This window comes from Gallus gallus, chromosome 1 (genome assembly GCF_016699485.2).
Source record: "Gallus gallus isolate bGalGal1 chromosome 1, bGalGal1.mat.broiler.GRCg7b, whole genome shotgun sequence".
Taxonomy (NCBI): domain Eukaryota; kingdom Metazoa; phylum Chordata; class Aves; order Galliformes; family Phasianidae; genus Gallus; species Gallus gallus.
In genome coordinates this window covers 64,229,658-64,257,004 of record NC_052532.1, presented here as the reverse complement: position 1 = coordinate 64,257,004, position 27,347 = coordinate 64,229,658, and the positions used below count along the sequence as shown (strand labels likewise).

Sequence of the window (27,347 nt, the reverse complement as noted above, 5' to 3'; positions counted from 1 at the left end):
CTCCAAGCAGTTCTGAATTTAAACTCTAATGCTATCTAGGGAGAAGAAAACCAGTTATGTAGATCTTGTACCTCACTTGTTCAGCAGGGACTGACCATCAGTATGGCCTAGATAGGGCTGTGAGTGTCTGAAAACTTAAAGGCAAGGCAGATTTTGGAAAACCTGCTAAAGAAAACAGAAGGTACAGGCTCACTAATTTACTTTTCAATTTTTGTTTTTTGCATATTTACAGCAAAAATATGTTTTCTTTTCCCTCTGGACAAACAGCAAAACTAGAGAGAACATAACTGATTTTTTTTTTCCTAAGATCAATTTACCAGGTTATGTTTGATATTGGGAAGTTTGGTCATTCCCACAATCTTAATGAATTCTCTGTATTTCTGAATAAGTGATGAAGTGTCAAATTTAACCTTATTTTATAACATTTTATTATAATTAACCTAGAAATACCTTAGTAAAGGTATTTCTAAAGTAATGTGATAGAATTTAAGGGAAAACACAGGTTCTCCCACTTAAGAGATGGTGGAATATCACTTTTTCTTTTAATTATACATAGTTTGTTTTCCAGTATGATAATTTTGTATTCTTGTTTATGATTGTTACTCGTTTTTTTCTTTTTCTTTTTTTTCCTAACACAGAGAAAGTGTGAAGTAAGCCTTTTCTATTAGCTCCTTTTCAACTGCTAATGCTATGTCTAAAACAAACTGAGAATATTTATTGCATTATAGCTTTGAATGGTAGCTGTTTGAATTTTTAGTGCAATCTGTGAAGCGGCATGCTTCAATGTTGTTATTTGTCTGTCTGGCTAAGTTATTAGAATGCCTTAACAGCTCTTTACAGTATATCCTATTGCAGTTAGACACTTAATGAGCACTCTGAAACTAGGACTGTGATCCTTAAAATCTTGCAGATGACTTAACTCTAATCAGTGTCTATGAGATGAAGAAGACAGATACATCACAGTATTCCATCTTTGATTATTTGACATCTATGAGGGCTGCTCCAAAACTAATACCTCCTATTTTATTATATTGGTCCATGATGTCAGGGGTGAATGTTGGTAGTATGGCAGTAGAGGTTCAAACTTCCTGCCAATATTCCATTGCAATTTTCTGCCATGTGACAGATGGAAGCAGAGGGGCATCTGACAAAATGGCATCTGACATGGAGTTGTAGATGAAATAAAGATGTGGAACCAAATTCCTCCATGCAGAAAAAATGGAGCCCACTGACATTAATTGATGATTGCTGAACTTATATGGAGACCAAACAGTGAATGTGAGCACACTGAGGTGGTGGGTGGTGCCTTTCAGCAGTAGTAACAGTGATATGAAAGGCAAGCCGCTTTCTAGACAGCTATGCTGATCTTTATGAGCGCAGCATGCAGGCTCTTTTTCATCACTGGTGAAAATCCATAGCTAATGCTGATGACAATGTTGAAAAACAGTGCTTTGTAGCTGAGAATTTGCTTTGTCAAATAGTGTTATTGTGATCTTTGTATCTATTATAGTTTCTATTACTTTTGGAGTGACTTCTGTACAAACCAGCCAGTTAACAGAAACTCAGATGTATTTGCAGAACTGGTTGGAGATTTTATACTAAGACTAAAAGAAGTCTTCTCAAAACCAGGGTACCAGTCTGTCATATCATTATATTTCACAGCAAAAACACACTCAGGCTGTTCCGAGCAGGTGTTCTTGTGGTCTGGAGCTCATTCGGTATTTGGGCTTGCTGAGGCCTTACTGCATGGTCATGGACAGTATGCTATAAGGAACACAGGAAAGATTTCCTGCTAGCTCACAACACAAGTAATGCCTTGAAAGAATGAGAGTAGAAAGTGTAAAAAAACCACCTTTTTGTTGCCCACTCAATTTCACTTGAGCTTTCAAGGGCAGGAGTAGTTATCATTGTTCAGCTTTTGTCTTGCAAAAAGGATGTTATTACTATGTTATTACTTTCTTACTGATTTGCTTTTAGTAGTTCAGAAATTTCTCTTTAGGAAGTGAAAACTACATCTTGCATAAATGACTTAAATCTTACTCAGTTCTGTTGTATGTTCTGAAAAGGTAATAGTATGATGCCAAAAAAAGAAGTGTATATTATGAACAAAGTCATGTCATTGAAAAAAATCCATAAATATAATAGGTCACATGTCTGTAATGCTTTATGAAACTCAATAAAAACAGCTTTTTCACATCTTACTGTTTGCTCCCAGATGTCCCCAGCTCAGTAGGACAGCTATTAGGATTATAGACTCCAGGGATTTGATTAATCTCATACTGAAAAATGGACCCACTTTTGCTTATGCTGTTCCTTAAGTTCATTGACTAGATTTTCACTGGCTCTAGTGGAGAAGCTAATTCCTATAAGTTAAGTGGGATAATATCTCCAGATAAATTGAACTATTTCAATACACTTGCCTTCCTATTGATATGGATCCATGGGCTAAGAAGTGTCTTGAATAAAGCTTTCATATTCCTCTTGCAGGAACATCACTAACTGCCAAGCCAATGACAAAGGTCTTGGTTACTCTGGAACTTGCTTCTTTTCAGACAATTGTGGTAGATTTTTGCATTTGTTTGGTTTTGTAGGCAATTAAAGCTGGAACTTCAAACAAAAGAAACATGGAAATTCCATTTTGTCAGCATTTTGTTGACAGTAACCATGAAAATGTTTTTCTGCTAAATCCAGAACTGCAGACAACTAATAGAAGACTAAATAACTTACCTGAAATTTAGTCATTTTAAAAGAAATACAGAAGAAACTATAGAAACACAATCGTCTCTGAACTTCTTGTTGACCTTGTTCTAAATGTTGTGTTAGAAGGCTAGAATGAAACAGGACAGCAAAGCTGATTGTATCATGCACTCTGCCAGGAAACAGAAGGCAAGCAAATTAAGAAAATATTTTCAAAAAATGTCTATTCCACATTTGAAGCAACTGCAATGACAACCAAAAGATGCTGAGACTAACACTGCAGTGTAACTTTCAGTCTGACATATTAATTAAATAACAAAAAACAATTTAGATTTTAGATACGATAGTTTATCAGAAATGCTTTAGGTACTTTTCCCATGAGAACCTCACAAGAAAGGATCTCTAATTGAAACCAATTGTAGAAATTCTTGTGTAATGGAGATGGTTTTTAATCACCTGACATCTATTTTCCAGTAGAGATATCTGTAATTAAGCAGGAACACTGTCAGCAATTATGAACACTGGAATGATTGAATTCTTAACATTTCCGTTGATAATGTCTGTAGAGCAGCAGTATTGAGTTGGCTCAAAGAATAGGCTGACTGCATACGCCGTGCATGATGTGTCAGAGAGTTATGCATACCACTCAGTTTGCAGATGAGTAATCCCTCTTACTACAGCAGAATACCTCATGATGTAAGCCATTCATAAATTGAGTTTCTGTGGAATGAGAGTATCCATTTCAAAATGTGTCAGCGATAAGTAAAGCTAGAAATGACAATTTAAGCAAATTCATTAGTCAGAAAAAGAGGTGTGACACAGCTTGTGTGTCAAAATTAATACTGATGAGTGAAGTGTTTTTTTTTTTTTTTGTGGTAGACAATCAGTCCTTGTTCATAAAATTTTGTTGGGATTACACTCATTCACTAGCTTGGCAAGAGGGCTAAAGTAGCATAAAGATTTGAAAAAAAAAAACAACTTTCAGGGCAAAGGTGATGTTGAGGATGTTTAAAAGACTGACTTTGGATGGTTTTTGTACAAGCTTGAATTTACAGGCATCCAGGGATGGCAGTGAGGATCAGAGGTACATGTCTAGGCAGGACCAGAATAACAGGTAATACTCAGACTCACAGCAGTCTGAGAAGACTGTCATAGTTTTTCAGGCTCAGTTATGGCATGTTTTTCTAGTTACTCATGAAGACCCAGATGGAAAAGGTATTTAAAATTCACTATGTTCCACCATTATCCCAGCTTATGTATTTTGGCCTCTTGGTGATAGAGCACATTATGTACACCTGGTGTAAGAAGAGGATTTTCAGGGTATGATAGTACTTATTGGAGCAAACTCTATTAGAATGCATTTTAGATGGCATAATTTTTTCAATTTACTAATAGGTAAATATTCTTTGTACTTACGATAGAAATCAGTGTTGTATTTGTCATTCAGATGATAAAAGTAGCATTGTATTTTAGTTTGATAGAATCTATTTATTACTGATAGTTCTGCCTGCTATGTATGCTGTTTTTGGTAAATGAATCTTTGCTTCCTGATATACATAACAGCTGACAAATTGCCATGATATTATGGTTTATTCTTATGTCAAATACTTTCAGTTGACTTCCAAGTGATTGAATGTCCTTTCTTTTCATTCACATCTTGAGCCACCTCATATTTGGTTAGCGTGTTTATGCAGGCTGTGGATGAAACCTTTTAAAAGACATATCACTCAAACAAAAACACAGTATGGACTACATAGTCATGTAGAAGTTCTGAAAATGTTTCTGTAAATTTGGGCATTAATGGATTGGGTGCAGCTGTGACCTGTATATAACAAGAGAGGATACTCAGTCAATGCCCATCTGGCAGTCTTAACATAGAATACACACAGTATCATCAAATCTAGTTATATAGATGATCTCATAACCAATAACAAAATAATCCAGATCATTAGGATGTGGTCCTGTTTTCATAGTATTTCCTGCTTTGTAAAACCAACATGCTTTACATGTTGGTTGTCTAAGGCACGGAAGACAATTTTGCAGGTATACTTTCCATTAGTGAGTTTTCACTTTCCATATTGCACTTACTGTGCAATAAGCAGCCCATTTTAAGGGCATGGGCACCTGGAAAGAACGAAGGCTGATCAAAGTGTGGTGAATTATCTCTTTAGATTCATATGGGTGAAGTAAATCATGGAGATGGGAACACTGGCACTGAGTGCTTTTTGCATATACTTTTGGAATTTGCATAGAATTCAGACTTTTTGAGATGGATTTTAAATGGCATAAAATAAAATTAAGTAACTTATTTTAGGGAAAACTGGTGATAAATTTGTGCTTATCCATTTTAAAATCTCTCCTTTTAAATGCAGACAATATATTAAACCCCAGGGTTGTAACATAGCTAATAGTATCAGGAAGAGAAAAATGAAAAATAAAAAATGACAAGTCAAAAGTCCCAATAGGAATGTTGATTGAGAGACAGTATCACACGTGAAAGATATGCAGCTTTCCTGAACTGTCTTCAAATCATAGCAACTTAGAAATCTGAGAACAGCAGTGTTCTCTTTGGTTTTCAAAAACTGTTACTTTTAGTCTAAAAATTAATTATGTCTTGAATGGCAGTACTTATGGAAGGTGTTGTATTTGAATATTTATATTGTGTTTAGTTCTTCAATTAGTTTTAGGAATGAGTTAAGTTGACTGCCTAAAGTTTAAGATGAAACACATTCTCTGTATTCCTCTCTGTATTAAAGGTTGCTTCATTTTTTGCTTCATAAATGCATTAAAAATTGTGACTGTTTCATGAAACAGTAGTACAAAACATGTTATCACAAGTTCTATTCTTGAATTCAGCAAAACTGAGATGAAACCTTGGTTAGAAATTCAATCTTCTTTGCAGAAAGATGTTGCCATAAGGCCACACTGCCAGGCAATGGGAAGCGTAGTCTTTAATTTATGAACTTTGCCATTTCTCAAGAAGTGCAAGGGTTGTAACTGCATCTGACTCAAATGAAAAACTAGGCATCAGCAGTATACTGTAAAGCATTTTCTGAGGGGTCCCCTGGCAGCTCTGAACCTTGCAAACAGTTGTTGAGGTATGAATTTCAGAGAATATAGTGCAAAATCTTGCCTTCATTTATCTGTATCAGGTTACAAGTTTCAATACAAGGAAATCAGTAGGTAGATTAAAACTAGTGTTCAGTATATTTTAAATTATTCTAAGGTAAAATTAAATTGAGTAAAAATATAGTGTTGATGTTTGAAGATATCATTCCATAATAACATTGACCTTCACTTATGTGAAGTAATTTACCTAATGTGATAAAATGTAAAGTATTCTCCTTTGCTTGTTTCTGTTGTTAAATCAGATTTTCCTGCTTAGCAGCCTATGAAGCTTGCAAATATAGCAACAGTCTCATTATGTGCAATCATGTAATTTGTTTCATCATGTGGAAACTACAAGTGTATTTTATTTGCTTCTATTTGAAGCCACAGCTGTTTGAATTACGTGATTTTAGTCACAGTTTTTAAATCACTTATTCTGAACTGATGGCCTAGAAATTACCTATGAACTGAGAGATCTTGGGTTATCTGTAATTCATGCCTGGATGTAGGTTTGAAGAGCCATGAGGGTTTCACCTCTATAGAATTCACTTCAGTGCTTGACTCAACATATTTGATACCTCCATTGCCATATAACAAGGGTCACACAGCACTGCATTTGAGTCTGTTCTGGATGGAGTGTTAAGTCATAAAAGCAAATAGTGAATCACTGCCAAAACTATACCATGAGAATACTTGCCCTACTGAAAAAAGGCAACAGAAGTTTATGGAGCGCAATGAGCAATAAAAACATTTTATGGTCTAGTTTCTGTTGTCAGAGATAAAATAGCTTAAAGATCCTTTGCTTATTGACACAATTCTATGCAAGTGCCTGTGTTAGCGTGTAGTTCAATACAGGAGTGCATGTTGTGTTTTGTTTTTGTTATTGTTTGTGGTGATGGTTTTTAAGCAAATTTCCCAGTTGCTCCTACTTACTACATAGTGGCATTTGTTGCAGAACAATCTTACCTACTACAGATGGGATTCCTTTCAGGTGAAATAGAGGATGCACTCTGGGAGCACCTGATGTACTCCAGCTATTTATTGACATTGATTCTGTGTGGCCAAGCTAGAGCTCTTCTGAAGTAACCCCATCAAAACCAAGTGTAATGCAAACATTAGATCCTTAGTACCAGCTGCCTCACTCTCCAGATCTATTGCTGTCTGTGTTGTTTAATAAAGAAGTTTTTTAAAAGCTCATCAAAGCAGTGAAAAAATAAATAATTTTTGCAGTGAATCTGAGCCAAATTTCTTGCACAGGAGATAAGAATTTCTGAATTCTGCTACATGTTCATTCAATAGATTTATGTTATCTCATAGGAACATGTAATAAAGTCCATTTTCTGAATTATTATTCGGAATCACTTGGACTGTCTCAGTCTTTCTTTTTTTTTCTTTTTTTCTTTTTTCTTATTTCAGCCAAGCCATCAAGTAAATGACTTTTTATCATTTTCTATTTAACACATATCATGTTCTCACTTCACTGATTTGACTTGTGCATTTTCTATTTTCAGTGTGACAGGAAGCTCCAATGTACTAGAATAGGGGAAAATTTCATTAAACAAGTCCATTTCAATGTTGGTTATATCTCACGAATTATAATATCATGTTGATGAGAAGTGTGCTATTTCATTATTGTTGCTGCAGCAAACCAAAAATGTTTTGAGCTGCCAAGAAAAGGAAAATCTGTTGGGTGTATAGTAACAAAAATCATCAGCACTGGAAAACTCTGCTTGAAGGAAGAGTTTGCATAAAATTTAAGAATACTTTTAAAATTGATTCTAATTCTATAATCTTGTATGTATTTGCACTGAATATTCTAGTACTAAAATACTTGATCTTGGGTGGTAGGGCACTGGAACAGGCTCCCCAGAGCAATGGCCATGGCCCCAAGCTAACAGAATTAACAAAGTGTTTGGACAATGCTCACAGACAAAGGGGTTGAATTTATTGTGGTCCTGTGTTGAGACAGCTGGACTTGATGGTCTTTGTGGATGCCACAAAACTCAAGTTGTTCTATGATTCTTTTGGGTGATATGGTTTTGTGATTAATTCTGCTCCCTAACTGAAGTTAGTTATTATCCTGTGGTTTTGTCTTCTGTAGCAGAACTTCACAACCATGCTCAGAGTACTGAGTATTGCTGGGTATTGTCATGTGAATTAGGTCCCTGTAGTGGAAAAAAAGAAATAGTGTCTTATTCTCCCAAGGTTTAATTTAGAAGGAAATCGGAAAATACACAACACATTGCACTGCACTTTGTTTTTGGATGTTAATCGTTCACTACTGAATATTGCTATACTTAAGAAGCAGTATCTTGCATATGAAATGAAAGGTACACAGTCTTAAATTTCTTTTGCTTTTGATTTGTCTGTAATTGTCAGAGAGTTGGTTTATAAACTGACATCAATAGTTATTCTTTAAAATTCATATTTATTTGTTTTTACAGTGGCCTTAAACTTCCAGACATCAGGAACACCAATGGAACTGCAAAATGGGAAATTCTTAGACAATGGTGGCTGTGGATATATTCTGAAACCAGAATTCCTTAGAAATCGCAATTCAACATTCAACCCACACAACGTGGGAAGATATAGTAACCCACTATCTCTATCAATAAGGGTAAGCTTAGTTAACTGTAATTTGTTTGGTAAAACATAAAAACAAACTACTGTTATACGTTCCAGACCAATTCATAATCTATTATTTTCTAATATCATTCTCACTTCTGGTTGTTGGAAAGTGTGAAAATGTGTTTCTACCAACACATCACTCTCATATAGAATTTATTGCTGCTTGGATGGCTTCCCATCTGTAGTTCACTTATGTTTCCTAAAAATATCTAGATGTTCAGAGTTGATGAATTTATAAAAATACACGATTTCCACAGCGTTCTGTACAGAAACCTAAACGTACTTTGCATTGCATGTGTCACAAGTGTAGTTGACCAAAGAATACCAGTTACGACTGTGCAGACTGAACACTGAAAGCTTTCAGAAATCAAATGTACGCTATTTGTATTATTTTCTTTAAGATTTAGTGATGCCCATACACCAAAGTAATTGTACTTGACAAATGCAAATGTTTTAAGATATGCTAGAAATCTTCATGCTTCATTTAAGTTTCATTATCTCCCTATGCTTACATAAAATATTATTTATCATCTTAAAATTGTATAAATAACTGTAAAAAGGAAAATGAATCAATAAGCCTTTGAATTATTTCTACTTCTCCCAAATTCAAATCTAATTTAATTCTGAAAAATACTTTAAATAAATGTAATTTAAAAATAATGAAAAATAAAACTCCTTATTTTGAGGTCAAGTAGATGTTTTATAATTATTTTCCAGTTGGAAAACTACCTTTTCCCAATGAAAATGTGCTTTTTCTGATTGTACAGTATAATACTTGCATAAATGCTATTTAATTAGCATAAAATGAGTGTATAATTGATATTTCTTTCAGAAAAATAAATAGTGGAGATAAAATATTAGCTAATAACAATTATAAAATGCTTACATAATGTGTGCACCTAATCAAGAACATTTGGGCGTCCTAACAGTGAGCATACCAATTACAAACAGACATGACTGGATGATTTGAAGCACCCATGCGTAAACATCTGTTACTTTAGTCCTTGATTACATAAAGCTGGAGTTAATTAAGATGAGGAAAACTTCCTGACTGTAATCCAGGAGACAGACAATGGAAAGGAAATGTCTGAGTTTGGAAGAAGCTGGAACAGAGAAAGGCAGGATTTTAGACTGATGACATAGGCTGGGATGCCAGACTGGATAGCAGCAGCAACAGCATCACACCAGCTGTATGTGGGGCTGTAGAGTTCCTGCAGAGAAGCAAAAAATGGGAAATGATAGTTGAAAAAAAAATAATATCTGGAGCAGGAGTTAAAGGGAAAACAGTTTCTGCTAAAGATTTACTACCTTGATGAATTGAGAAATAACAGTTATTGGGCAGAGATATAATACATCTGAGGTGAAAGTGTCTCAGGCTGACTGATTAAACTTAGAAAACACAAGTGATGACAAAAATCATACAGAACTTGATTTTAATTAATTCAGTACCCTTTCTCACCTGATGTGCCACAGTTCCCATCAGGAGAAAGACTGTGTGTAGCTGTTGAAGAAGAAATACAAGTACACAAGGTGTTTTATACAGAAATTTCTAAGCCTATCATGCTGTCTTTTATTCCCTCTGTATATCTGTTTCGCCTTGGATCTCACAGATGGATTGGGTTTAAGGATTTGACTGATAAGAGGCTCTAAACAGAACCTTCTTTTCCACACCCTGTCAGAGACATAGGCTGGGCCTGGCAACAGGTTCAGAGTGGGAAGCAGTGCAGCTGGATTTTGGTAAGGACATTCAGGGCATGCCAAAGGCTCCCCCCTGGCTCTAAATGGGCATTCTGTCCATGCTTGCATTGTACAGAGCTCTTCACTGAGGGCAATTCTCTAGGAAGGAAACTGCCAGTACCTGGGTCTGCTAAGCAACTGCCAATCAGTGTTTCAGGCTAGAAGTTTTCTTGGACCAAGGTGTTACAGAACGTACCTAAGCAAAATGCACGGTTTGTGTTTTTTGACTTTTTGGTGAGTGACAGGAGAGTAAGAATCTGTATCATGAGCTTTGACGTTTTCTCCTGAGATCTGGACCATAAGCGTCACGTCTCTCACCTAGGCTTGCAGGTTTGTATCTCTCTTGATACACTCCAGCATTAATTGAAAAAAAAGAAGATACTTTACAGATAGTTATTCTCTCCTTGGTGTCCTGAAATACAAATAGACAGTAGAAAAAGTTGTGACTTTCATAAATCCTTTCTTAGGCTGGGTGCCAGATTATAAGGCAGTCTGAGGCAAAATTTCCAGGTAGCTAACTAAATTAAGGATAATAACATCCGGGAGCCTGCTAAAGGGAGAGTTACTGAATGTTCCTGTGAAAGAACAGGAATGCACCCTACATACCCTACAACACTGTGTTGGTATCACCCTAAGTGTTAGTGCAGTCTAGTAGGCACAGCTTTGACAAAAAATTATGGGGTTGATCTCAGATAAAGCGACGATAATCAGATTGATTCCTCCAACATTTTTATGAGAAATATAAATAAAAAAGCTTATATCTGAAAGTATTATATAAAGCATAATGATATCAAATTAGCCAAGAATTAAATTAAATGGGAAGCACCATATTCTTAACTTACTTCATTGTTTAATGGATATTTTGGTAACAGTTCCTTTATGGTTGGTAAGTGTAGTTTCTTATGGAATCGTTTTTGCTATGATGGCTACTATACAGCTATTATGTAAAGTCAGTTCTTACAGTCATTTCAATTCATTACAACTTTAATTTTCCAGCTCATCAGTGGTCATCAGTTACCACCCAGTAACCTGTCGAAGAGTAACAAAGCTGACCCTTTAGTGCAGTTAGAAATTTACGGTGTGCCAGAAGATCAAGCAAAAAGAAAATCTAGTGTCATAAAAAGCAATGGTGAGCATCAGTCTTAGTCTCTTAACCGTGAACAAAAGACAATAATATTTTATACAGAATGGCCTTCTTTTCTTCCCAAGAAGCTGTTATGTACTTACAGAGACTGCAATTATTTCTGTCTAGAGTAGGATCTTCTGGTATGAAATCTCTAGCAGAAGTTTAAACTATGTGCCATTTTTGTTGAATTGCAGATTAAGGAAGGATAAACTCTCTGATAGTAGCACTCTCTTGAGGGAAGATGGAATATGCTTGGTGTTTACTCACTGTTGTGGTTTGGCCCCAGGAGGCAGTTAAGCACCACACAGCTGCTCTCTCACCTTCCCCTCTCCTTGCACACAGTGGGATGTGAGAAAGAACTGGAGAGGTGAAATTTGTGGGTTGAAATAGTTTGATAGGTAAAGCAAAGCTGTGCATGCAAGCAAAACTAATAAAGAAATTCATTCAGTCCTTCCCGTAGGCAGGCAGATATTCAGCCATTTCCAGGAAAGCAGGGCTTCAACATTCATGACAGTTACTTGGGAAGACAAATGACATAATTCTGAATGTTCTGCCCCTTCCTGCTTCTTTATGCCACCTTGGGGTTACTTAATTCAACCTCATTACATCATGTGCTATGGGATATTCCTTTGGTTATTTAGGGTCACGTATTCTGGCTATCTCTCCCAACCTCTTTTTCACTCCCAATCTCCTTGATGGTGGGGCAATGTAAGAAACAAAAACATCCTTGATTCTGTGTAAGAGCTGCTCAGTAACTACAGAAACACACCAGTAACTACAGAAACACACCAGTAACTACAGAAACACACCAGTGTGTCATCAACACTGTTTGGGTCACAAATCCAAAACATAACAACATATGAGATGCTATGAAGAAAATGAAATCTATATGAGCACAAACCAGCACACTCATGTAAATTCTGGGGACTTTTTGTGAAGAAATGTCTTCAGCTTCATCATTTAACTCATACGACGTTTCTAGCAGGTTAAGTCCCTATATTGCTGGAGAGATAGTGTGTACTCTCAGTATTTGTCTTCAAGCACTTCCTTATCTTTATCCTATAGATCATCTTGATGCCTCAGCTTAAGGGTTCTCTGTGATCTCTTCTACGCAACTCTCTTGTAGTTTTTCTTTCTCCTTTTTGTAGTTAGCCTCTACATTCCTTTTCCTTCTGTGTAAATGTTATACAGGACAAACACCATCTCTCCTGTTTTACCTCCCCTTTTGTATTTTGCTTTGAGTCACGTGATTGCTTTTCCACCAAAATTCATTCAGCTCCTGCCTGATTTCCAACACCATAAAAGAAGAAACCTTGGGAAAAAACATAAAATTGGTATGAATGTTGGAAAGTTTAAGTTGATCAGAAATTCTGAACCTGGATTTTGCTCTTTTTGAAGAGAGAACGGCAACTTTCTTAGGTGTTTGACTGACACTGTTATGTACCCAATATATGACAAATCCATAGAAGGGGATGGTATGCATACTGTAGGCAAATCGTAGGCTGTCTGCTTCATCTTGAGCACTCCCTTCTCACAGTTTTTATTTCATAATCCGTACAAAAGGTGTGACCTATATCACTGCAGTTGGAGTCCTGTCATTTATTTAAGTTAGCACAAAAATCTAGAGAAAAAGAAAGAATTTTACTAGGAAGGACTACTGATAGCAGGCACAACTCAAATATTAAATGTAATAAATGGTATTTTCTCTTTTCATTAGCTCTGAGTCCGAGATGGGATGAAACTTTCTCTTTTACTGTCCAAGTTCCAGAACTAGCACTGATACGCTTCTGCGTACAAGATGAGATCTCTCTGGTTGCAAATGATTTCCTCGGTCAATACACTTTACCACTGTTGAGTTTGAGTAAAGGTAATATCTTTTTAAGTGAGCCACCAATAACACTTCAAAGTTATCTACAACAATCCATGATTTTATCATTACTGTGGTATTGATGTAGCACAGCATTATGTGTATTTCCTAGAGGAGCACAGAGTAACAGCAGGTTAAAAGCTGAACTCTTTATATTTTTAAATCTTTGTAGTCTCTGAATTAGTCTATGGTGTAGAAATCAAAGAACTATTAATGGCTGTTAATAATTCCTACTAGAACATTCATTTCAAAATAGAAATTCTTCAGATAGTATTTTAACTTGTTCTGATAGAAAAGGAAGGAAGAACAATTAGTCAGAACTGTACATTTTCTACTCAGGCTCCAAAACCCAACTAGCCGAATTAAAACAAAGCAAAAAAGCCACGAACCCCTCAAGTTATCTGCCCATGACTTTTCAGAGTGCAGAATGAAGAATATATATTAAGCAAAGTATGTGTAGGATTTTTTCTTAGTAGTGTTTCTCCTCTTGTACCAGTTTAGTTCCTGGAATCTTATGTGATTGATAGGCTGCACATAAAGAACAGACACAGAAGTCAGTAGGCCAAGGAGAAAGGTTTATATAAAATGACTGTTTACTGCACTGGATTTCCAAATGTATTTCTGACAAAGCAAACATAATCAACTTTTGTTAGTAGATGAAGACGTGAAGGCAAAAAAATTGGAGCTGGCAGTGGGCACTGTGCCTTTTTTTTTTTATAAAGCTTAGCAAGGTTTTTAATGGCTATTTCTTTCCAAGTTCTGAAATCATAAAGCTGCTTGTGATCTGTAGTTGAGGCTTAGGAGTTACAGAAGAACAGACACATTTCTCCTGAAGAATATTTGCTTTTCTTCAACATCTTTACTCTGATCACTTTCTACTATATGAGCATTTCAGAAAAATGAAAAAAAAAAGCACCCTATATTTGAGATAAACTTAAATAGAAGATGCTAAAGCTTACACGTGGTTTTAAATCATTAATATTTGTGAATTTATTTATTTATTTATTTTAATAGAATCACAGTGTGTAACTCCCCAGTGGCAGCTTCACCACACAGCTACAGGTTGCACTGGGGAAGAACGCGTGCTGCCCACCTGTAGCTTTATGCAATTTTTCATTGTGTAATCATGTAGTGATTAAGTAATTATACTCAGAAGGACTGAAGATAGGAATCTCCCTCTAGCTGGGAGGTTAAAGGCTATAGTAGTGAGTCCTAGGTTACAGCCTCTCTGTCTCAGTCCAGTACAGGACAGGAATTCAGTTGTCCCACATTCTAGCTTGCTATCACTGCATCAGTTAACAGTCGATGATTTCATACAAATTGAACCAATTTCAATAACAGAATTTTACATTTGGGAGAATATTCTATAGCTATGGGCTAAGAACACAGTCCTTGGAAATGAGTCCTAATCCTTGAAGTAAGCCACCAGCTAGAAAACAAATCAAGTCTTCCACATGCTGGTGTGCTCTAAACAGTGATCACAAATGTATGTTTACAAGATTCAGCTTTAATATCTGTTGCTCAGAAGCTGAACCTTAAATGTAAAGTGAACTTTCACATTGGATAAAAGAATCAAGAAAATCCAAACCCAAAGAAGGGTCCTGAAAATTGTGTCCATGTCCAGACACAAGTAAAGAAGAGTTTTGAGAATTTCAGTTCTCAACTGAACTTTTAGTGACAACAGATATTTAAATAACTGCAGTTATATAGACTTAGAAAAAAAAAAACAGAACATTTTTTATCAGATGTGACATTTTTATGAAATAATGTATGCTACATTCTCATGAAGCAATACAGCCTTTGGGTTTGGAGGAGGGTATTTTTTGTTTTCAGAGCAGGTAAGATAATTTTCAAGTTAAGAACTACACCTTCTTCAAATGATGAGCATACAGTTTCCGAGGGGTGCCTTACCTCTGATACTAGGAATCACTCATATATAGAAAGTGATCCTCAACAGACTTAAGATTTCGCAATAGAAGATCTTACATCACACTTTTTTCTTTTTTCTTTGCCTTAGCAGTGTATTATTGCTGCAACACCATTCTTCTCTGTAAAGCACTATCACTATTAAATCACATGTTGCTTAATTTGCTATAAGAAGAATGTGTGAAGCATAGTTCCTTGAATATTAGAATGCATGATTTCTTCATATTTAAAGTATAGCTGTTCTTTTTTAGTCCAGTCTTCAGCTTCAAAACCTGAAAAGGTACTAAAAGATTCTACCCTTAGTCTTTTACTCTGTGTCCCGAAGTGCCAGATTCAAAATGTTGTATATGTAGAGGGGAAAACCAGTAGAAATGGGGGTTTGGTTCTGTATCATGTCACTTTATTTTAAAGACTTATTCTGAGGTTCATTGCTTTGTTATATTTGCATAGTAGAACATAAAACACCACTGTAGTATTTTCAGTTGTGATTAATACAGTAATCATGTGTCATTATATTTACAGGTTACTGTACTGTTCCGCTGTTTTCCAAATCTGGTGGCAAACTTGAACCTGCATCTCTGTTTGTGTATGTCTGGTACTACTAATAATGCTCCGCAACAGTTGTCATTCTGGTGACTCACACCCCACTCAATAAAGCAACATCACTTGGCATGCAACAACCCAGTAGTCTGATTTCCAGAGTGGCATGTTACCATTCATTTTTTTAAGCTAATGGACTTCTTGTGTGAGTAAATGGTATCCAGAATAAGTACTGGCTAGTGAAGTTAGCCCTACCAGTAATTCATACAGAGTGAACTGTTTTGGACATTTTATTGAATTCAATTAATAATTTCATTTGCAGGTAGTTGCAAAATTATGATTAATTACTGAGGATAATAATATTTATGATCTTATACTACAAAATTATGAACTTCTTAACATGCAAATTTTTATTTGTGTTGACAAAGAGTAATCATATTTCCAAGGGACCAGAAAAAAATGACACATTCAGTTTAAAGTCTCTTTTATTGTATAGTAATGGCAGTTTCTGCTTGAGCTATATCCCTTTAATGTCTACTGTAATTCTGCCACCTGGAAAAACAGTTCTGAGAAAAAGTAGCTCTTAAAATGATAAAAACTTAAGATGCTAATATTGGTACCTTTTCTCAGCCTAATCCTGAACCTCCTGCTGCTAAAGAAAGACAAATAATTCACAGACTGATTTGTAAAGGGCTATGTTCCTCATGGCAGCAGGAAACTCAGGATACCTTTTACTGACTGTGAACTCAGGGAATAGGCAGCACAATGCTCTGAGGTGGATTTGAAGTTTAGGGAAGGTAAGTGTTGATTGTATGATTTAAGTTCTCTGAGGGCAATTTTTTGCCTAACAGAGCTATCAGCGCCAATCTCATCCATAAATCATAGTTTTCCCAGCTTACTTAGAAAACTGAAGTATTGCTGAGCTTCCAGAGGACTGTATCTACACTAATTGCATATCTGTTACTCAAACATGCATTTTTTAAAGGATGTTTTATTGACAGTTTTCTTTCTTTAATACCAACAGTATTGCTTATGTTTGCAGACAGTTCGGATAATATTCTATTTTTAATGCTGTTTGCAGACAGTTCTGATAATATTCTATTTTTAATGTTACTTTTATTTAAAGCCATTTTAATACTATTTTATTTAATGTTGCTCTAAGATGGAAAATCACAGTATGCTGTAAGCAATGATTAGAAAATGTCACTGAAAATAACACTGTTAGAAAATCGCATTACAGTTGTAATAAGGAAACCAAGGGAGTAGACTAAGAATCTAAAATCAATATTGAACTGTAAGGTCACGTAATTTGATAACATTGTAAGCCGGGCACAATGTGTTTTCTGTTCTTGAGTGAGAAGTCACTCGCTTCTTTACTCAGGATATCCTATGATCTAAAATGTTAGACTTACTGAACTTTGTAGTGATCATATCTGTATGCTAGCCAATATCTTTTTCATGTCATAAATATTTTATAGCTTTCTTCAGAATTCTAATAATAATAATACTCAATATTCAAGCAGAGTTCCCCCCTACCTCCCTTTACTGAGGAGGAATTTAATTTCACAAGGCACTCTTGTGTATCTGTTCTCAGACACAAACTGACCAAGTGACATGGCCAATTGGTTTGATGCTGAGAAAAACTCCAGCTTATTTAGATTCCTAAACAGCACTCCTAGTCCCACTTCAGGAGCTTTATACAACATTACCTTCTGAAGTCTGATATGTGAGTGTCCTTTGGGAGAAGAAGGCAATTATCTTCAGCTTCTGGAGTTATTATCCCTCTGTTGACCACTTTTCTACCAGGTAGAACAAATGTCAGATCTACTCAGTATGGTACCTTAAAATTTTACAGCAGATCAGATCACAAATCAACGTGTCTCCTGTGCCTTAAAATGTGCCCTTGCTTCTGGAAAGGTTTATATACATGCTCAGCTCTGCATGTGTGTAACAGGCTGGCAGTAATGGACAGTTCATTAGAGTTGCTTGCATGCTAAATGTTCAAAGATGTGCTTAAGTGCTTCCTTGCTTTAGGTAAAAATGCTTTGAAGAACAGAGCCCACGATCACCCTCAATGAACTCAAAGGTAGAACTCACATTCATTATGTACATGTATATATAGCCCTAAGGTCAATGCATGTATTGACTCGACTCCCTTATACAGTATAGGAATGCAATGGGGTAGGATGAGTGAAAAAAGATTCTTTATAATATGATCTTAAATAAATACAACACCGAAAGTTCATATTCAATATGTTTTATTTATTTGTGAAGATTAGCTCCACATTCCTCCTTTCTTCTCACAATCAACTGGTTGTATCTGCTTCTTGGATGTCAGAATAAAAGAAATGTTGAAATAGCTTATTCACAAATGAGTATCCGAGATTTAAAGTTGCATTATATAAACACCAACACATACTGCACCAAATGTTATCTGTGCAGAGTTGTTAAATTCTTGATTGGTAGTTGGTATGCTTGTTTTTAAATGTACGGATTGCATAAGATTTAACATGAGATCTGCTAGATATCTGTAATGTATTGGCACCCTGGGAATCCTCCCATGGATCTCTCTGCTGAATCATCATATGCAGTGAGTCATAGTGGACAATGATAAATTACACCATTATCAGCATTGTTTAAACACCGTCAGTGGAATTAGTAGGCAAAGAATTAGGCTCTAATCCACACTTTGATGTGTACTAAATTCAGGGTTTTTACAGTACTATTTCACATGAACAAAAGTCTTGATTGCTGTCATAAGAATGCCTGCATGCTCCTACACGCTAGAATGCAATTTCTTAAACTCACACTAACAGGAATCTGTTGCAAGAAGATGGTAGCAATTTTAAGACAATAGCCTTATGATTAGAAATGTTGAGGTCAGCAGATGACTGCATATTCTCAAGGGTAACTGAGACAAAATGTACCATGGAAAATAGAATAAAGAAACATTAGTGGATAAATAATTGAATTGTCTTAGACCACATTTAAATTACACTGTTTCCCAGTGGATACCATTTTTCTTCATTTAACTGGACTCTACTCAGTTGAATGTTAACAGCTCCCACAAATGTTCCTTTGCTTTTCACAACAAGCTTCAGTATATGGCCTTCAAGTTGCATAACTTTGTTGTACACAACCTGAAATAACATAAAGTGCACAGGAAAACATATGAATCTGTGAATTTATTTGTCAAGCAAAACACTTCAGTACAGCCTTCTGGATAATGGTGATAACTTTACAATAATTACTGTAAGCTGTCCTCCAGAATTCTAAGCTACTAATTATGAGCTAAATTCAAGTTAGTGGATTCAGCTCAGATCTACATTTGATCGATGTAGTTTATATAAAGGAGATTCTGCCAGTTTAGGCTTGTGAAGTCTGATTACCAAGCATTTGTAAATAAATTTGAAACCTGTGTTGCAATACTTGATAAAAAAAATATGAACACATGATTTGCCATATGAAAATTGGAACTAAGGCAGAGTTTTGAACTCAAACGTGGAGATGTATCAGATCCACACAGATCCCTCCAGGGAAGAATACAACTGTTGGTTTTCCAGAGGAGAGATTAAGATGAAGGGTACTTATCATGGACAGAAGTGTGAAATGGTAATTACGGAAAAGTGTAGATTAATATAACTTTTAAATATCTGTCCATATCAGATGCTTTGAGAAATGATGTTTCTGTTCTGAAACAAAACAAAACAAAACAAAAAACCCAAACAATCCTGTTATTATGTCTTTTTTTTTCTTTTTTTTTCTTTTTTTTTTTTTTTTGTAGCTTGGTATATTATTATATTTGTTACATGTTGCTCAGTAGTGCCTCAAAGCAGCTTTATGTTCCATCAGTATGTCTCATGAAAGCATATCACACAATGCACAGGACTGCAGAATATTGTTATTAGTACTGTAATGTGATTAAATCTCAAGCTACACACCAAAATTAGAAAGGAACACACCAAAGCAAAACCAAATTTTCTTCTAACCAAGACTTCCATAAAATTCCATAACTGTTCTAGATCAGAAATCCGCATCATAAAAAAAGAGAATTTTCCTTCAAAACTTGTATACATTTTACTATTCCCATAAAAATAGCTGTATATGTGATCCTGGTTGTTAACTGTATCTAAATGTGCCCACTATAAAAAACATTTGCATTTTTTAAGGGACTTATCAAGTTGTTAACATGATAGAAAGCTCAGCCCACTCAGTAGATGCTGTGGGTGTGGAACATGCCTGAGATTGGCCCCAATTTAGCAAGTGGAAACAACTAAATCTGGATGTTTCTGTTAGTCGAGAAGTGCTGTTAATGATTCTCAAATTAAATGACACAGTTTGCTTAGCATCTCTTAAGAAAATTATTAAAGCCTACAGTTTCAAAAAAATATCTTTGAAATTACCTTGGTGCTGTGAGAACACAGATTAATTATGAAATGATAACGCAGTGGTTTCTGAATTAAAAAAATAAATCTGGAGTGATAGGCTAACAAGAATGAGCTGCATTCCAAATAGACTCCTACGTTTCAGTCTCTGCATTAATCAAAAACTGCTGAGTGAACTGCGTACAGCTTGATAGAATATGAAAGAATGCTGTCAGCTAGAACCAGGCCTCAAAGGAAAGCTTTGTTAGAGAAGTGCATTTAATCTAAAATTTGTATGGATGGAAGTGTTTCCAGTGTTTTTGCTATTTTAGTTGCAATGGAAAATGCTTAAAATTTTAATCTTGCCATGCAGATTAAAAAGTAAATGCAGTAACATACTGTCACTTCACGAGAATGGGAAAGTGAAACTGCCCACAGTGAGTTTGCCATGCAGCATGCTTGGATTTACTGCTCAATCTGGATGCAGTCTATATGAAGAGAAAAGTCAGACTGAGCCTCCCAGCCCAGCCTGGGTCTCTGTGGGACAGACTGCAGAGTACTCCCTGTACTGCCCACTGTGAGGAGCAGCAGTGGCCATCTGTGATACACTTCAGCCAAAGGTGACTCCATAAAGCCTCAGCCCCAGTAGCGTTCCTCTTGCATGGGGCAACCAAAGGGTGAACTTCACAGATGTATCCAGAAGGTGTGAGATTGCTGGTTCTCCCAGGCAATACTAACAGGGCCGGGCTGCCCTTGTGAGACCACAGAACGCTCTGGTCCACGGCTGGTGGGACACTAGAACAAGCTCCCTGGTGTAGTGGGATGTTAGATGTGGCAAGAGTGAACAGCCACAGGATTGATGATAGAAAAGTTGTCCCATCATTCTTTTTTACTGGCTTTTACTAGAAAGGTCTTACCAGGCTGCAGTCTGGTAAGCCTAATGCGTCAATTTGGAAACTTTTGGAAATCACAGTTTAGAACAGCTGTCATGACAGTGGTGCCAGGTGCCTTTCAGTTTTATGTTTACTGACTGCCTACTTAACCAAACTGTACATGAATACAAAAATCCAGCTTTCATGTCATCTGATAGCATCTCCCACCAATATAAAAATGACCTTAAAGTGTGATGTTGGTGGCTTTCAACTGATCCCAAAAATTGTTTCTAAAATGATGCTACAGCTGAATTCCCATTATCATCAGGGTGTGGGGACAGAAGAAAGACTGCAGACAGGTGAATTATATGTGGACAAGAGAAATATTCCCCCAGTCAGAATTTTACAATCAGGACAGTTAAACCCTGAAATCATTGTTTACTAACAATAATTGCCTCCTAGTTAGATCAGATGGAGGTGTGTAATGCACAGCCATGTAGCACATCAGTGGGACAGCTAGAACTGGAATTCTAGTATTTTTGGCTCCAAAAAGAAAAGCACATGGTCTAATGGCATTTTAATCACAAATGAGGGACAGTTGCTTCCCCTTAGGTACCCATGACAAACTTTCTAGATTCACCCTTAACTCTCCAAATCAGCATTGAAGCACAGTGCTGCAGGTAGCTGCTGTGGCTCTGGACACAGGTCCCCTCCTCCTCTGTTATGCCTGGGCTATTAGTCCCACTGCAGGCCAGCAGCCCCCTTTCTCTGAAGGCAGCTGCAATAGCACACAAGGGCTGATGCAGCCCATGTGTTTGTTCTTGTTTGCCCTTCCACTCCACGTGCAGGATGGAGGGAACTCTCTCTTGTTCTGGCTTCCCTGTGGCAAAGCACACTTGCACTTACTATGGAGGTTCACTCATTCTAGAAGTGTGTACCTCCAGGTGCTTCAGAGACAGAGGACAGCGAGTGTGAGGACTTGCAGTATGTCTTGTAGCAAACATGACACACGAGAAAGAGCCCACTGCCATTGGTTTTGCACATTGATCCTTTTCTCAGTGACAATTTAAACTTAAATAATTCAAACTTATTTTCAATTTTCCAACTTTTCTTTTTTTCCACTAAACTAATCTGGAATCTCAGAGGCGATTCCTATTTATTGCCAATGGCCTAACAGCTGGCATATTATTCTGTTTCTCCTTACCTTGCATCCCATTTTAGTGAGATAATCATTTTTTTAATGCAATGTTGCACCAATATGAGTGCAACAAACTGAAATCCATATAAAGGAACAAGAGAAAAGGAGCGCTTGTTAAAAGCAACTCCAAAGCATTCAGCATGGTTCATTCTACTGCTGGTCCTCCTGGACCTTCGCATCTGTACTCTCACAAATATGAGTAGAAATCAAAAATAAAATGCACTTTTGCAAGGTTGATAATTTGCTGTAGGCAGTCATAAGCAATAAAAGTACGAAACTAAAACCAAAAATACCCAAGAGAAGCACATTTCAGAATTTTCTCAGTCTCGAACATGGAGAGAAATTAATCTACAGCTTCCTTCCAGCCATTTGGCTTTAATAAAAACTTATGAACTCATAAAAAAGGCTAGCACATTTCTGTACACAGCATTTTGGACAGTAACTAACTTAAAAGACAGCTGACTTATATTTTTAGCTGTTTTCCTTCCCTGGGGCTTCTTCTGCCTCAGTCTACCAGCCTTGGACAGAAAATGCATACAGAATGATGTCGCATATGGAGGAGCAGAGCTGCTAACAGTACAAGCTTCGGGTTCGAAATGCCCAAGTTCAGCAGAGCCATATGTCCCCACTGCGATTAGCAGCTCCTGGTGAAAAAGACTGAGCATCTGTGAAGAAGGCTGTAAGTTTTGAGTAAAGGATATTTAAGTGTGCATGGATTTTCTCTTAACAGCAGAAGGATGATCCTTAACCACAATTAAATCCCCTCCCAGCACGTACTGTCTGACTGCACCTAGAATTTTGGATTTTATGGCATTCAAATTGGCCTAACAATGATTAGAAACAAAATTGTTTAACAGTGTTACTGATGGTTCTTGACCATACCACATTTTGGAAATTTTTAAAGGGATGTTAATATAGAAACAATTCTATTTCTTCTCTTTAAATAATCTTCAAATGTAAGGAAATAACTTTTGCTAGGTCAATTAGCCTCATTCCACTTCTTGATTGTAAAAAAAAAAACCAAAAAAAAAACCCAAAAACATAGTGGGAAAAAAATAAATGGAAAAAACATAGTAGAAAAATAAATCCTAGTTCCTTTTTACTCCCCTGCAATAATATACAGAGCAGCAATACCAGTGGAGGAGCCTCCTTACAGCAGTGCTGGAAGCCATCAGTGTAAGTAGGTAGCTTTGTAATCAGCTGGAAGTGGGAAAAGGGGAAAAAAAAATAAAAATCCCAGGAGTGGGTAACTAGAAGATAAGGACTCAGTCTCAGCTAACTAACTTAATTTTAATTGTATCTTATCTGTGAAACAGGATGGAGTGGCAATACTTTCCATGAAGCTTGCTCAAAGTACATTTGTAAATTGCCTTGAGATCCTTAGGAGATTTGCTTTATGTAATACTTATCATCTCCAATCCCACCTACTGTTTGAATCTCATCTCCTCTTACAAAAGAATAGAGTTTATGCTGCTTTCCATTTTGTGGTAAACGTTTCTCCATCCAAATGTTTCTTTTCACCCCACAGGATTGAGCACTTCAGTGGTAAGTGAAATAATTATATATGGCTGTGAACTGCTGGCATCTTGACATAAAAAGGACTAGGCTATTTATTATTGTGTTATCATTTAGGACAGTGACAACCAATTTGGTTGTCCATTTTCAAATGTGATTTTGAGTAACAGCATCCGTTCAATTACTGCTTTTCATGCTATTACATAAATCTGAATTAAAAACAGTTTAGGTTTTGGTGCAGTGATACTGGGGCTCATCTGGATATAATGTAACAGTGATTACAGTACAAGACCAAACAGAATGAATAATCCAACCACTTTCCCAAGGAGAAACACATAAAGAGACTGTCTCACTGCTGAGAAAGAAGCAAAAGAAAGGATTGTTCCCATTTATGGTTGAGCTTACAATATATTCCTTCTGTTTGATCATACTTGTAACAGCTCTTAGAGTGGCATTGTTGTATTATTTCAAGAGAAGATAACAAAAATAAAATGTATAAGAAATGATGGAAGAAAGAAATGATGGAAGAGTACTCACAATTTCATTGTAAGTAGGGTTGGTGGTTTTTGGAACTGTTCTTGTTTTCCTTCGATTGACCTCACCAGGATCCGGCAGAAGATAAAATTCAGCATGTGCACTTGGGGCAGAGCCATCTGGGAGGCGCTGAAAAACAAAATGGTCATAAATATGAATGCCCAGGTTCTAGCAAAGGAAACAAATAAAGAACTACCAAATGAAATCTGTACTTTATTCAGGCAGAGAAACATATCACATCCTCAGTGTTCTCTTGGCTAAATCAGAGTGCTAATGCAGCAAACAACAGATACTCTTAGAATTCAGCTTTATATTGAAACAGGAAAAATCAATGAAATCATACAAGAACAACGTGAAGTTGCCTATCTTTAATATTTTATTTTCTAGTTGAAAAATGCTTAAGCCTCAATCTGCTTTAACTCGGTTTACACTCAAAAAAAAGTCTAGGCTTTCCATTTTCTAGAGTAATGTATACAAGCTGGATTCTAGCTAACACGTTCCTACTGATTGTAACCCTTAAGTAGCAGGGCTGACACTGAGGAGAACTGACTGTTTCTAAGGGTGTTTCATAACACATACAACTATAGAGGAGCCAGAAGAATTTCCTGCAGCAATATGAGCAGAACAGCGTTCTTATAATAACAGCCTGCCTGATCTCTCCCATCACACAACTGCAAACTCTAATTTTCAAGTTCAGATTACTTAATGGTATTCCAGATACTCCAGCTTATGGGAGCTACTCCAGATCACAGCCAACCCATTAACCGGCTCAGTCATAAGTTATTTCTGGTGGGTGGACAGCGTCTGGATAACCTCTGGACAGCTGTAATCTTATTACTAGAGCAACATTATCGTCACTTAGAAAACGTATTGGTAGTATAAGAGTCTTTAAAAGAACATGCGAAGTGTATAATCATGAATAACTATGGAAAAGGTATCTTCCCAGCATATGCCGTAGTGCTTAGCTTATAAATTAGCAGACATCTTTGTGATGGCAAAATAGTACTATACAAACAGAAAACACAAACAGAGGCTTAAACACATGGGTGTTTATCAAAATATCAGTAATTTCAGTAGTATTGTTGGTATTTTAGGCATCAAGCTGACCTGACAGCTCCCAGGCAATCCAGTGGCAGGATGCAAATGAATGAGCAAATGAAAGAAGAGATCTTTAGATATCTGGAACACATGAACCCGGAGTATAAGCCAAACACTGCATTTATATTTCCCACTGTAGCTTTCCCTGGCTCAGAATAAAGTGGTTTCTCAGATTTTGATTATTCACAGTATGTGACTAGAAATATGGGGCTTTCTACAGACTTCATCAACAACATCTTCTTGTGATAGGAGACACCGCTGGTGTCCTAGCAAAAAATAACTCTCTGCTAGGAAGAAAAACAGTGCTTGTATGTGCGAGCAACCAGTTCTTGCATAACAAATATCTGTTTTTTGTTATCTGAAATGATCCTTCAAGGCAGATGATGTGGTCAACTGGAAAGACTAATATTGCTACACAGCATCAAGGGATGTACTGCTCAAATCATCACATAGTGTCAGCACTATGTGAATGATTAATGTTACTGTCACTAAGCTGTGCAAAGTATATCTGATGTAAAATATATGCGGGATTAAGTTAGCTGGGATTCAGCTACCAAAATAAGAATGCCATTAAATGGCATTTTCCCAGGACAGAGTACATATTGTTAAAACAGGATTTATAACTTACACTATCAATTTAAAAGCCCATCTCTATTGATCTGGGACCATATTAAAACTTCAGTCAAGATCGACAAAATCCAGTAAATTGAACAGTCTCTTAAAAATCAGGAAAGGGAAAACAATGCAGCCTAGGACAACTCCAAGTAACCAGGATCCTATCTGTAATAAAGCTCTTCCTTTCTCAATGAATACATAAGCATCACTATAACTAACTTGAGGATCAATAGATTTTGGTCATTTAAGGCACAAAAAAGAATAACATTTAAAAAAGGAGTTATTGCCATCTCAACTGCCGCAGCCCAGAATAAGGTTCTTCACCATCTCAAGCATGGAAATGCTATAAAATGGGATAGTCTTGTAAAATGTCAGGCTTTATAAATCATACCAGCACTATATTGCCTAACCAGGGGCCATGTCAAAGCTAATATTGAAAGCTGAGGTAAGGAGCAGCTGAAAAGGGCACTGGGCTGAGAAGCCCAGCTGGTAGGCAGGAGGCTACAAAGGTAACAGAGAGGACAAATGCCTCTGCCCAGTTCCACTTCTCTTTCAGCTGCTGAGACAGGTCCGCTCTGTGCCCACTGCTCACCTGGGACAGCACTGTCACAGATCATGGCAGCACAGTCTGCATTTCAAAGAGGCTCAGCCTGTCACCTGCCAGGTAAAGAACCCAAGCTGATTGCTGTGTGGTGGTTTAACAGAACCTGTGTACAATAAGCACACACAGTGGGTTGAAATAGAGTCAGATAAAATTTCCTCTATGCCTTACAGATGCTCCTTGCCTTCTTCTGTCTCATTATCTAGTCTTCAGCCAACTCACTTTCCTCCATCAGCAAACTTCTCCCAGAATCACAGAATCACAAGATGGCTTGGGTTGAAAGGGACATTAAAGCCCACCCAGCCCCAACCCCCTGCTTTTGGCAGGGGCTCAGACTGACCCGGTCCCAATCCACTCTGGCCCTGAATGCATGCAGGGATGGGGCACCCGCAGCTTCTCTTGGCAGCCTGTGCCAGTGCCTCATTGCCCTCTGAGTAAAGAATTTCCTCCTGATATCAAATCTGAATCCTCTTTTTAGTTTAAATCCAAGGAAGACACTTTGCAGTACCACTGTGCCTTATGAAACATGTAGAGAAAACTACTTCCACACTATTCCTTTGAAAGCAGCTAAAGATATGTTGAAAGAGGTGAGTAGGAGGAGAGGGTCAAGACAGAATATCAAAAGAGAGAATATTTTAGCAATTCACTGAAGAAAACTCAGGGCAGAGCAGTTGCTTTGGGATCTTTCAGAACTAAAAACAAAGCCACTTTTCATGAATAGCAGCAATCAGCCACCAAACTCTTAGAGGTAATTTAAAAGGCAGCCACCTGAATTCCAACTAGAGATCCTAGTTTTGATTGTCAGTTTGACTTTTTTTTCCTTCCCACTTCACAGATGTTTTCCCACTTTTTGTTTCTCTGTTGAGAAGGCAGAGGGAAGACAAGCTCCAGATTCCACATTTGTCCCAGTTTTCCATCTGC

At 36.8% G+C, this 27,347-nt stretch overlaps 2 protein-coding genes across 13 annotated transcripts in view; one reads left to right on the top strand and one right to left on the bottom strand.

Moving 5' to 3' along the window:
- The window catches only part of PLCZ1 (phospholipase C zeta 1), a 43,035-nt gene extending 27,266 nt beyond the window's left edge, over nucleotides 1-15,769 (top strand). For both annotated transcript variants that reach the window (XM_040697189.2, NM_001039273.2), the window contains exons 10-13: nucleotides 8,250-8,422; nucleotides 11,167-11,299; nucleotides 13,014-13,163; nucleotides 15,612-15,769. In XM_040697189.2, coding sequence (XP_040553123.1) covers nucleotides 8,250-8,422; nucleotides 11,167-11,299; nucleotides 13,014-13,163; nucleotides 15,612-15,694 — 539 coding nt within the window. In that variant the 3' untranslated portion in view covers nucleotides 15,695-15,769. The remainder of the gene's footprint in view (nucleotides 1-8,249; nucleotides 8,423-11,166; nucleotides 11,300-13,013; nucleotides 13,164-15,611) is intronic.
- A 2,101-nt stretch (nucleotides 15,770-17,870) lies between these two features.
- PIK3C2G (phosphatidylinositol-4-phosphate 3-kinase catalytic subunit type 2 gamma) overlaps nucleotides 17,871-27,347 on the bottom strand; it is a 280,521-nt gene continuing 271,044 nt past the window's right edge. For 9 of the 11 annotated variants that reach the window (XM_040655738.2, XM_040655778.2, XM_040655788.2 and 6 more), the window contains 2 exons: nucleotides 24,116-24,241; nucleotides 17,871-18,769 (listed from right to left, as the gene is read on the bottom strand). In XM_040655738.2, the coding sequence (XP_040511672.1) occupies nucleotides 18,617-18,769; nucleotides 24,116-24,241 (279 nt within the window). In that variant the 3' untranslated portion in view covers nucleotides 17,871-18,616. Of the gene's footprint in view, nucleotides 18,770-24,115; nucleotides 24,242-27,347 lie in introns of those variants that run through there. The other 2 variants (XR_006932295.1, XR_006932296.1) reach the window with 2 other exon arrangements.